Raw genomic sequence first — 12,371 nt, 5'->3', positions numbered from 1 at the left:
GCAGAAATGGGGTGATTCTACGCGAAAAAAGGAGTCGAAAATATAGAATAAAAATTTTTCGTTTGAGGCTTTGTTTTCGAGAAAATCGACTTTGAATCTTCGCTCGGTACGCGTGCACTTTATCGCGTCTCGTTATAACGGATCGTTGTCTCGATGGAAAAATTAAAAAAAAAATGTTTATTCTATATTTTCGACTTCTTTTTTCGCGCAGAATCACCCCCTTTCCGAAAGTTGGGAACGGCTTGTGGTTTTATTGAAAATTGCAGACTCGTGTTCGTTTTGAAAATAGCTTTATTTCGATGGCATCTCATGCATCGTTTACGAAAGACAATTTTCTCAGGTCGAAGCAGTTCAATGAGTAACAATGTACGGTACTGGAATAATGAATTTCTTCACTCTAAATTCGCAAGCTATCGTTAACTAATAATTTCTTATATACTTTACGAACTATACTACAAGTGTGATTACCTTCGATCGATGTTCTCTTCGATTACGGCTTCAAGGTAGTCGAACGATCATGCAAACCCTTGTCTCTCCGAATGATACGACGTAATATTGCACTAGTCCGTTCGATCACTACGAGATCGGCGCTACGTTCTACGTTATTTTCTTACATACTATTCGTTTCTAATTTAAAGATACAATCTAAAGTACGATACTAATTTTAGAAGGAAAAGATATAATTTTGTAGATCATCGGTGAAGGGTTGGCATAGCTTGTTCGTCGACCTACCATTCCATGAAATTCTCGCATTAGGAGTAACAGTGACATTGGCAGGAATAATTCGATTCGTTCGGCGGTTAAATCTGAAGAGAGTGCCCACTCGAAGAAACACGATCCTCGATCGCTTCTTCAGGGCCATGCTGGAGGATAGAAAAGTGGAGCACAGTCGAAACTCTGTCCTGTCTGCATATTAATGTCCAATGGAATATTGATCTTAACGGTATCGAGAAGCGAACGGCTCGATCATCGATCTATAGCGCCCGATCGATTAGTCGGGGATTTACTCCTCGGATGGCGGAGGACGCCGCTTTTTCCTGCAGAAATCGGTTCGGTGAAACGCATCGTGAAGTGAAACCCGATATATCACGATATCGGATGTAATAATATTTGAACAATAACGAATAATAACATTTTACACAATGCATAATTAATAAGATCAAGCAATTATGAAACGATAATTGAGATTATCCTTTTTGTCTTAGAAATATTAAATTTTTTTAATTATTGACGTCTTACGTTCTTTTTATTATTAAAATATCATTAAAAAGCTTACCCATTAGGGGATCCACCGTAAGCAGTTGCTACCGAACTCGCGACACCACCTTTTCCAGTAGAGTAACTGTTAGCAATGGCGGTCACGGCGCCAGGGGGAGATCCTTCGGAGGATCCAGCTCGAGAAGACCCACCAGGGAAGCTGAACACCATGGGGAAGAAGTTGTTCAGGTTCGGGTAGTTTTGTCGGCGACGATTGCCCTTGAAGGGAACGAAAGGAACGGACAGTTCATCGTCGTCATCCTCGTCTTCTTCCTCGTCATCGTCCACAACGACGACAGGGGTCTTCTTGTTCTTTTTTCCATGCTGAGCCTTCGGACGGTTCGGGACCACTTCTGTGCTCTTGTAGACCGGCTCTGCGGCTGGAGTTACCGGGGCCGCCTCGGTGGTGAACGCGGGAATCGATTCCGGTTGCTCCTAAAGCAAGCAATGTTTATCGAAATTCAGAATTTTCTCATTTCTTACTCTTCCTTAGACAGCTCTGTTGGATATCCTCTCTGTCAAGAAATATAAAAATTCTTTTTCATTCTTTTATCAGGGGGTACTGTTACTTTCAGATCATCGAAGATATTTTTCTGAATAATTTGATGATTTTTCTGATAATTAATAAGTATATAACAGTGGAAATCGGTTTATCTCTTCTTTTTCTACGCGTAGAAAATAGAACCACACGGAAACGCATTCTTTGACGGGAGTATTTCCACGATTAAACGAAAGATTTTGTTTTATCGAAACAGGATATCTTGTTTAAAAGAATTTAATAAGATGGCGAACTTATCAAGAGAGAAAAAAAGATTTTATTAAGAATTTACTATCCGTGTATATTTAACGATTCCATGTTTAATATTTAACGCAAGTAGTTACTGAAGTGAAATACCCTAACTTCTCACCATCCGCATATTAACTTTAAGGCCGGTTTCACACAGAGATACGCGTATCGTAATACATACACGTATCGCGATACGTGTATTGCCAGCTGCGTACCATGCGAATGTCGCCATTTGTATTAATGTTTCGTCTGTCGTCTTCCTACGTAAGAAAAATATCCTTGCCAGGATACACGAAACGAGTATCGCGATATCCGTGCGAAGTTGATTTAATTGTTCCAATTATAGCAAATACCGAATCTATGAAACAGTCATAGTACCTGGGCAGGCGGAGTAGCATGTTGTTTATGATGTTGCTGCTCGTCCTCCTGCTGGTGCTGGTCCCCTTGAGGATGATTTACCTCATCCTGCGGAACATTTCCTTCCTGTGGACGATGCTCCTCAGGCTGATACACTTCCTCCTGTTGTACTTGAGTTTGTTCGTCGTCGCTATAAGAATCAGCAGCCTCAGGCGCTGCTTGAGCCTCAGCGCTCGACACTTCCGATTCCTCGATCGGTTCCGGGCCGTTCTTCAAATGCGGCGGCTGCATGCCAGTGAAAAATGCCTCGCCGCTCACGGCGTTTCCTTGGGCGAACACACCAGTCGCCTGGCCACCGTGACTCGAACGTCGCACGGGTCTGTAGTATCCGGTGAACATCATCGCTCTATGGGGATATGGATGCGCGGCTGTCCTCTTCTCTCGCAGGAAAACTATGGGGTTCCCGTAAGGATCTAACATCACTGAAACTTTAGGAAAAGAACGGATGAAGCTTGGGCGGTGGAAATGGAGAGAATTTTGCTCTGGGAAACGCAGTGGAAGAAGCTTCTTCCTATCGTAACGAAAGGGCGAATTTAATGTTTCGTCCGAAGATTCATAGTTATCGTGAGCCCCAGAAGCACTGTAGAGGACGTTCGAAATCAGATAGTGAAAATGGGGAGATTTAGCTTTGGAAAAAGAAACGGAGGAAACTTTTTGCTACTGTGATTAAACAGCGAATTCTGTATTTCGTAATTGATGGACGACGCGTATCCTTCTGATAGGAAATATAGGAGGACTGTTTCAATTCACAGTCTCAAAGTATCGTTCGGAAAACTTTTGCAGAAGATGGTTTGTGACACGATGAAAGACCAATTTAGCTCTTGAAGAAAAGACTATGGTCGTTTTACTTACCAGGTTCAGCAGGAATAGCCCTGGACTCCGTTACCGCGATCGTCGTCGCCACGACGAGGAGGACGAAGCTGATCCACTGCGCCATCCTCGGGAACCAAATCGTATCGGCACGAACTTAGAACAGACGCGAGATCTCCAGCAACGATGATCAGGATTTCGTTGGAACACCACAAGCTGGCAAGCACTGTGCACCTGTCTGGTGGACGGGGGTCTAGCTGGTTCGCGAACTTTTTGCACGATGCTGGCTATTCTCGAATCCGCAATTGCTTTTATACCAAGAGCTATGATCACGCGGGGGATGGGATGGGCAAACGACGACGCGGGCCATGGGATGGATCGGTCGGATCCATGCACGAGAACGGGGATACGGGACCCTCTGCAGCCCCCACCATCGATCGTCAGGTGGTTGCCTCGTACCCAACAGGATCGTCGTAACGCAAACGTGCGCATCGTTCAACGATACGTGATCGTCATCCGAGATCGGTTTCGAACTTGAATCGAACGCATTAATTGTGATCTCTGCAGATCTCTGCTTGAATTCGTCTGATCAAGTTACACAACTGTTACTGCTGTCGATAAGAGATACGTTGGTAAGCTTTGCGACTCTTTGGCTGCAAAGTGAAACGACAGAGGATGCATCTCTCACGAACGATGCAAATATCGATAGAAGGAGCACGGAACTCCGAAAGGATGCGATATGATTTTGAATTTGAACCCAAAGGTTGAAAGATAGGATGTAAATTTACGAAGATCCCTCTTTGAAGAAAGTAGCATGAGATTATCAATGAGATCACTGATCGATGGACGATATAGGAGACTTGGCGGTGTTTCTTTCACGATGACTACTTTTTCCAGGACTCGGTTCTCGTGACTCAAGCAGATCAGAACCCGATAAAAGGATCTAACGACGGAATAACGCGAGGTTCATACATTTTCAATCGTTCTATAAATACGCGCGATCCAAGGAACGAGCCAGGGCGATGCTTTCCGCTGATTCTTTAGCCGTGGCCGTACCTTCACGGGAATTCGCGTTTCCAGAATTTCCATTCCCTTCCTTCGATCGTCTTCGCCGTTTTTTTCTTTTTTTTTATTCCGCGACCCCCTTCTTCCACGAACGACGCCCTCGAGACATTTCATCCTGGACTCGTTAATCCTTTCGGACGTTCGACGAAGATTCGAGATCGATATTATTGCGCCGCGCCTGTAGCAGACAAGATAAACGAGCAGACCACGTTCACCCATTACTTTTTCGTGCATCAAATTAATATACGTCGTATCTCGGATACATCTCAGTCACGCGTTAACCACGCACGAGGACAGATTATTTTCGAGCGATCGTCCGGCTATTTTGGTCGATCGAAGGTTACGGAAGCTGATTGCAACGGATCCGGCGTCACCCGGTACGGTTAATGACGTCTGTTTTGACGTAACCTTTTAATATTAATATTATGTCAGTCATACTCGGTGGAATAGTGGCGGGTAGGGGTATGACTTGGTCAGAGGCGACGATAATTCTCGGGGATGATCAAAAGTCCGTAAGAGTCCAATGGCGGTGGCCGCGACGCTCGTGCTCTGAATTTCAAGCGAATTCAGACAGATCCGCCTTCACGTGTCACTGTCCCTTCCTCCACCGTGGCTCCCTTCTCTCTTTCTCTTTTTAGCCGTTCTCCGTTCGGCATCGAACCGCCGCGAAGAGCAACGGAATTACGATCGACTCCGCTAGTCTTCTGCAGAAGCCCTCCAGCCTCGTTCGAGACCCCTTTTAACAGTATTTCTCCTCCGTTCGGGGTACATTATTCATCCCGCGCCTCTTCGTTCCTGTTTTTCCTCTCCTGCGAGACACGATACTCGCCCCGGTTTGCCGGTCCAAGCTATTGTTTCTTTACTGGATGATCTTTCCGTTGGATTCTACGCAGCCTGAACGATCGACGCGTCTATGAATCGTCGTAGCAGAGCACCGTCAACGAGGCTAATTTCCGTTTTGGCAGCGAATTGGTCGATCGATCGATCGTCCCGTCGGTGTACCGCTATTAGGCGGTCGATACTTCACCGTGTTTTACCATTTCATGAATCAACCTCCAAACGCACCGTTTTCCAAGTCACGCATATCGTATTTTCGAGCGTGACCAGGCGACGCAAAGCGGCACGTCCACTTCTGATAGAAAGAACGACCGTTCCGCACGGATGCAGCTGGATTCGCGATGCTTGACAAAAATTTACATTTCGTCGGTTGCTCTTAAACTCGCCATTTTTTTCTTTCTTTCTTTTCTTTTTTTTTTTTGCCCTTTTTTGTTGGCCGAGCCTGGCCGTTTCTCACGGACTCGCATCAACACGAGTTTCTTCCTCGAGGGAAACGAATCTTTTTCTTTTCGCTTGCTTCGGATGGTTTTGTGATCCATAAACTCTTCGATGGTTTTTCCTTCGATGGAAAGGTATAACGTCGAGTTATCATGGACCAAGTGAACGTTTAATAACATTCGCTATCGTAAGCGGCCACGTTGGACAACTCTCATAGTCATCTCATGGTCTTGTTCCACTATTTCGAGGATAAGGATCTTAGTTCGTTGACCTCGTAAAACGATCCTATTTCACGAATCGTCTTCCTCGACTTGGTCGCAGAAATCAGAACACTGTTCCGCGTTAAAATTCACGGCGCACGTTCATTCGCCAGACCTATTGTTACCTAGATACAAACGTGATTGAGCAGAATGGTCACGTGCGTCTGTCGATCCATTTCTGGCTAGCAACAATAAAATCTTTTCCTGTAATCTGCCAACTAATTATCGAGCTTCGGTAATCTGTCGTGTCGAAACGAGGTTGAAATTGCACATCGAAATTTCAATGCAGGATTAAATTAAATCCGTTACATTTAGTTTCTCTTTAAATCTAACAAGCAGAAGATATTCACGCGTGACATTTACATTGTTTGCCATTTTAGTTACGCGATTATAAAATCGAAACTGTACTTTCTCATGGAAAAATCGTTCAAAAGGTATGAACATTTTATCGATCTTCCTTCCAGTTAAATAGGAAACATTCGATCAACTCTGGGAGTTCGCTTACGACCACAATTTTATGAGACAGTCGGACAACATAGTAAAGTATGGCTGGCGTTTCAAGGTTGGTCTTTTAAATCGGCAAATAGGACTATCGATGTTCGTCGTATCAACGAGGATTCCTATCGGCGAGAGTATCGAGCAGAACTTGTAAACAATCGTCGAATCGTAGTACGTCATCCGGTTGCGAGGACCTGCTCGCGAGTAAATCGCATGTAAACCGATGATGCAAGTCCCATAATAATGAAATTCAACGTCCGTCCGTCCATCCGTCCGTTTACTGCGTCAGTCTTTAGAGCCATTCGTCTTCAGGAATCTCTTTGTTTCGCTGTTTCCCATTGTTTTCCATCGTTTTCCGCGTGTACCTTAACCAGTTAGCTGTTTTTGACGAGTATACTCGTCGCGAAGAAGTGGCAATATCTCGTGTTACGACAAGCTCTGTCGGTAATAAAATAAAAAAATAAAACAGTCATTTCGTTACAACTTCATTCTCTATTATAGCAGCCACACGTACTCTGTGTTTGACGAGTATACTCGTTGCAAAGAAGTGGCAATATCTCGTGTTACGACAAGCTCTGCCGGTAATAAAATAAAAAAATAAAACAGTCATTTCGTTACAACTTCATTCTCTATTATAGCAGCCACACGTGCTCTGTGTTTGACGAGTATACTCGTCATCGCTTACTTTTTCGACACATTTTAGCTACACACTTTTTAAAGAGGTCGCAACGGCTAACTGTTTAACTGCGCCGTATCTCGCCGATGACCGAGTCTAGGGTCACGAACGTATGTCCGTTTCTCTTATCGAAGAACGATTGCTCTTGGGGAAAACATGCGAGTGCCATAAATTAAACCTAAATTTCAATGCTAGCGAATAATTATAATGTAAATAGATTCATTTCCATTTTCATGATAACGATGTAGTACGGTACTGTTTAAAAGTCATTTGCGATAGTGATCTTATAATAATTCCGAATGATTCTCGAGCGGAACCGGACGATACCGTTTTGCGTTCAGCTAATTAACAATTGGCCTCGATTTGGGTCAGAATGGTAATGAGCGTGGCGGAAGGTTCCGACGTAAGCCCGCAATATGAATATTCGGTTATTGGTATCAAAGATGACGAAGCAGAAAAATTGGCAATGGCAGGAAGTTTGCAGGCATTAAAATCGATAGGAAGGACGACTTATTATTAGAACATTGTATGGATACTATAGTTGCATAAATCGAATGGTCAATCACGCAAACTCTTGCCATCCAGCGATGTCTTCGGTCAATGTATAGTATTCTTAAGACATTCTCTTGCGCATCTCTTGTGGTAGTATTATATCTTATTCTTTATCTTTCTGTCGTTTGCCCTTTTTGTATACTAAGTGCATTCCTTTTTTTCTTTTAAATATATATATATATATACGTACAAAAGAAAAAAAAAAGGAATACTATTTCTTATTCTCTGAATTAATATTTTGTTTCAATTTACGCCATAAAAGTAAGCGAACAGATAAATATTCATATTTGATGAATCGCCGTTTGTCTAATAAATGATATATATACGATGGTTACCATTTTAACAAGGTTATCTGAAGAGTTTCCCTGTAATCTCCGCCGTACGTAGTTTCCCGAACCTATCTACTTGTTATTCCCCTTGAAAGTTTCATGACATACCTTTTATTTGAAAATGTACAGTTAAATACATCATGTTCTAATTCTATAAAGGCTATAATCTTAAAATTTATTTTAGCGAGGGGAAAGTTACCTGTGAATCTTCCATCCATTGTACCATATTTATTCATTCATCCTCAGTAATATTTCAACGGAGAATTTTATGACAAATCGTCCGTCTTAAAACGAAGATGACGAATAGAACATTAAAACACGTCATGTCCTAACCCCATGAATCCTATCTCCACCCGAAACTCTTCCAACATACCTAATCCTTTTTCACAAAATATCATGCTAACTCGTCCTCGGAGACGAATAATGCATAAAGGGAACCCAGACGGCATTCGTATGAAGCTCTCAAGAAGATGATGAAAACTGAATATAAAACTTCCACCCTGCATCAAACGGAGAAAAGAAAGGAGAAAGAAAAGATGGAAACAGAAGGGAAAAAAAGGGGGAAAGGAGAACGGGAAGAAACGTATGCATCGACGTCGGTATCTCTCCAATTTATCCAATTCGTCAATCGCTTCGCGACTGAACAACGATTCTTAATCGAGTATGCCAACCGTCGTTCACTTATTTGTCGCAAAATGATCGAGCCAGACGATGGCTCTCTCGGTTCTCAGGACGCGCAGCCTGTTTGTGGCTCCTGTTTTCGTGAACAGCCAGCACGCACGGAATCAAGATGAACCGACGTACAGACGTTACACGTGCTGCGCAGTGGCATACTGAATCGAACACGTCTGTCTGCTCACGTGCGACAACTGTCGAAACGTGAGACAATCGTATCGTTTCTGCGGTGGGTTCGCTTCGCTCCGTTCGATTATCGCGGTGAAGAACGACGCGCAAAGACGTACGGCGGCAGTAAAAATTGTGAATCGTTGTTCTCGTTGCATACGACGCGATGAACACGCGATCGAAACCTGCAAACCGATCGCATGGAATGGACAGCGGCGTGGAAAAAGGAGCCGACGGAAGGTTTCAAGTTTGGTATCGTTCATGAGACGAAGATCAGAGACAGAAACGAGTGAGGTAGGATGCTAGAATTTGTTCTCGTTTCAGTCAGCGAACATCCATTACTTTGGAAATTTATTATTCTTATTTATCGTTTATTTATTTATTTATCTCGTGCACGAGAATGAAAACAAATATAAAGAGTATAAAAAAAATGTAAGATGTATAAAGCAAGGAATAGAATAGAAAATAAAGAGAATAGAATAGAAGCAGTATCTAACGTTTTAACATTTTTCATGATTCTTTTCAAATGTCGAAACTCGAGACAAAGGTGGAGACAAGTTCCTAAGCTCGAAGTGATCCAAAAGATCCGAGTTCCAAGGATAGGAAAGGGAAGAAAAGAAGAAAAGTATCGAATCATCGACAAATCCGATTTCTGTTCGCAGAAACGGCACGCCTCGAGCGCGCGATCAGTTTCCGGGAAGAAATTAGAGGGTCGCTTGCCACGGGAGGCACGTACAAGCGTCCTAGCTCTTTTTTTGATTTTCTAATTCACGCCTGGATCCGGTGGATGATCTACGATTCAATAGAAATCCCCCCGAACGAGACAGTGAGGCACGTGGATAGCAATGTTTAATTCAAGATCGTTTCTCGGAATGATTCCGGTCGCGCAAATAATTTTACACCTCACGGCTGCGTTCGACGGATGCAGCTATTGCCATAAAAATGGCCAACTCGCGCAAAAAACGCAACGCGACGGAAATATTTTGCCAGTCGGTTGCTCGTTGTACGTCGATTTGACATGTACACTTCGCGCTCGCAACTTCCGCTGCGAGCCTTTTTCCTTTTCAACCCCCGTCCCCTTTACACTTTTCCACGCGTGTTCCTGTTTTCCCTTTGTCGAACCGTTTACACGAAAGGACGATGACTCTCGATAGATCCGCGTGCGCGTGTAGCAATTCCTATTTGAACACGAATCACGAAGAGCGAACAGGTAAGCTCAGAACGACGGGTTGAAGGACCGCGTTACATCTCGCCAAGTGGATTGCGTTCATTTTACAAATTTCCAGAATAAAACAGCCGCGACAGGTGTTTTGCTATCGTATCACTAGCGCAATGCGTATCGTGAACTAGACGCGGATCCTGTTCGCTGGCGCGGATGCGATCCTCCGCTGAATGAACAACGAGCGGTGAGCGAAGAGCGAGTAAGCCAACAGGCTTACTTGGCTCTTCCATCCAAAGGACGATCGTCTTCGAGTTCTAATTCTCGTAAGGGACGAGCTATTTGTGGTTGTCCATTCCCCATCTTCGCTTCTAATTATAGTAGAACTACGCCTCTTGAAATTAAATGTTACCACCTGTTTAACCGATCTGCTGCTGATTCCACTTATTTAAACGAATGCTAACGAAGAATGATAAACAGCAGGAAGAATCGTGCCTCTTAACAGTGAAGTCGATTAACTGCCTTTTCTCACGATTTATCAATTTTAGCAATTTCACATAAAGATGTCGTAGGAAAAGTACATCTAATTGGATCATGAAATTGTGCATCTCGTGAGAAATTTTTTAATATATCGACGATAGATCAATACACGAAATACCAGCATCGATTTGCAAACTTGCTATCCAGTTTTATTTTTCAAAAACCAAATTTGTTTCATCGACTATCACGCGAAGTTATACGAACGGTTTGTCTTTCGGCGAGTTCGAATAAATAGACAGGCTTGTTAACGACATATAACATTATCAACAAATATTTACCGCAAAGCTTTCTTATCGCGATCTATCGAGAGAATCAAGAACGTTCGTTTCAAGAAGAAACTTTACGATATGATCGTACTTCGCAACTTTTCGTACAAGCTGGCATGAAAAGATGAATAATCAAACTTCCCCCACATTACCCCTCCCTTTGTACGCCACTGATCTTTCTGATCAGCAGTCAGAGGATCGACGGGCCGGGTAGGCCGGTTGGAATTTACCGTCCAGTCTTTCCAGGGAAGACATAAAATAGTCGCAGGTGTATAGTCAGCCGACATAAACGCCCACGAGTATTCGCAACGACGACTACGGATTCTGCATCCCGATGCGAAACGAGATCTGTCCCGGTTGCACCTGTTCGTTCTCCGTCATACGTTGATATTGTTCAACGCGGATCGATCAGGAGAATCGGTTCATGGGACGCAAACGATACTTCCGTGCTCTGATAGCACGCAAAATTGCTTGTGAAACTATCACTCTTGACGATAAGTTTTCGATCAAACGCAACAGTACAAAGCTAATCAAAAATACGATACTACATTTTCTATAAAATATATACTATAATATCTACAATAATCAGTAGATGAAATTTACGTCCGATGGTTCGATACTATCGAGTTTGGTTGAAAACTTTTTGCTAGGAGAATGCAATATTATCTGCATTTTGGAGATTAGGGGCTGGTTTGGTATCGGAACTAGCATTTGTAATTTTTATTTTATTTTATTTCACTTAGAATAGCGCATTTTTTGGAATTTGAATGATATATTTTCCGCTTGTACCTTTTCATATTAGTTTCTTTGACGCAGGTTCTACGCGTACTTTAGTAATCTGTAGTTTCAGCGTTAAAGTCGATCTTCATGTTACAATTGCACGCTTTTTGACGCTGACAATGATCTACTTAAAGATCGAATGTACAGCGATTTTACGATATCTACGATGCCAACGTGGTTAATAATGTTATGTATTCAGATTCTAGGACGAGGTGCTTGTTTACGAGCTTCCTGGAGGCGCCAGCCAGGCGATCATTTGAATATGAGGTATTAAATCAATGTCCACTGGGACATTGATAACAGCAGCGATGTCAAATCAAAAGTATGACGAACACTTAGTTACGTCAGCGTAGCTACGAGTCCAGCCACGGATTCGCCATAAGATATATAGTGCTAGGCGTGCATAACGCGTGGAATACGAGATTCTTCCCTTGCATGAGTAAAATTTCTTATTCGACGACGCCGTCGGTCTCGTTGTTCTTCGCGAATTACCAAGCGGACCTCCGTTGATTTTTGGCATCGGTCAAGATTTCAGAGACTCTTTATTATTTCGATACTAATGCGAAAAGACAGTCTTCTTTCTTCATCGTAAGAAACTTTAATCCTCTCTACATTGTTTAAAGAAGCTCAAAGCATACGAATAATGGTAGATTCTCTTTCTTGTTTCCCTAGAAATTCAATAGCAAATGGCGCCTGCCTCGTATCTTTCGCAACAGAAAAATCGAGTATCTCCATGGCGAATTCAACGACACGATAAAAGGGTTAAGGGTTAGAAGAAAGAATCGTGAAAGCGAAGATCGGCTCGAATATTCCATGATTTCACGCGAAAAAGTAAGGGGAAAGACAAAAAAAAAAAA

At 42.9% G+C, this 12,371-nt stretch overlaps 1 protein-coding gene and 1 long non-coding RNA gene across 2 annotated transcripts in view; one reads left to right on the top strand and one right to left on the bottom strand.

The window, feature by feature from the left end:
• The window catches only part of LOC112212685, a 29,718-nt gene that overhangs the window by 9,892 nt on the left and 7,455 nt on the right, over positions 1 to 12,371 (top strand). The window contains exon 2 of the long non-coding RNA XR_002946517.2: positions 11,714 to 11,781. This is a non-coding gene — a long non-coding RNA (uncharacterized LOC112212685). The remainder of the gene's footprint in view (positions 1 to 11,713; positions 11,782 to 12,371) is intronic.
• LOC105680638 (RNA polymerase II degradation factor 1) lies at positions 274 to 3,739 on the bottom strand. Its single transcript, XM_012384548.3, has 4 exons — positions 3,314 to 3,739; positions 2,423 to 2,889; positions 1,277 to 1,692; positions 274 to 1,037 (listed from the first exon to the last, which is right to left on the bottom strand). Exons 1-4 carry the CDS (start codon positions 3,396 to 3,398, stop codon positions 1,004 to 1,006), a joined length of 1,002 nt encoding a protein of 333 aa, XP_012239971.1. The 5' UTR covers positions 3,399 to 3,739; the 3' UTR covers positions 274 to 1,003.

Source organism: Bombus impatiens, unplaced genomic scaffold, assembly GCF_000188095.3.
Source record: "Bombus impatiens unplaced genomic scaffold, BIMP_2.2 scf_0264, whole genome shotgun sequence".
In the NCBI taxonomy this organism is placed as follows: domain Eukaryota; kingdom Metazoa; phylum Arthropoda; class Insecta; order Hymenoptera; family Apidae; genus Bombus; species Bombus impatiens.
The sequence above is the reverse complement of the archived record's forward strand: the minus strand, read 5'-3'. Positions and strand labels throughout refer to the sequence as shown.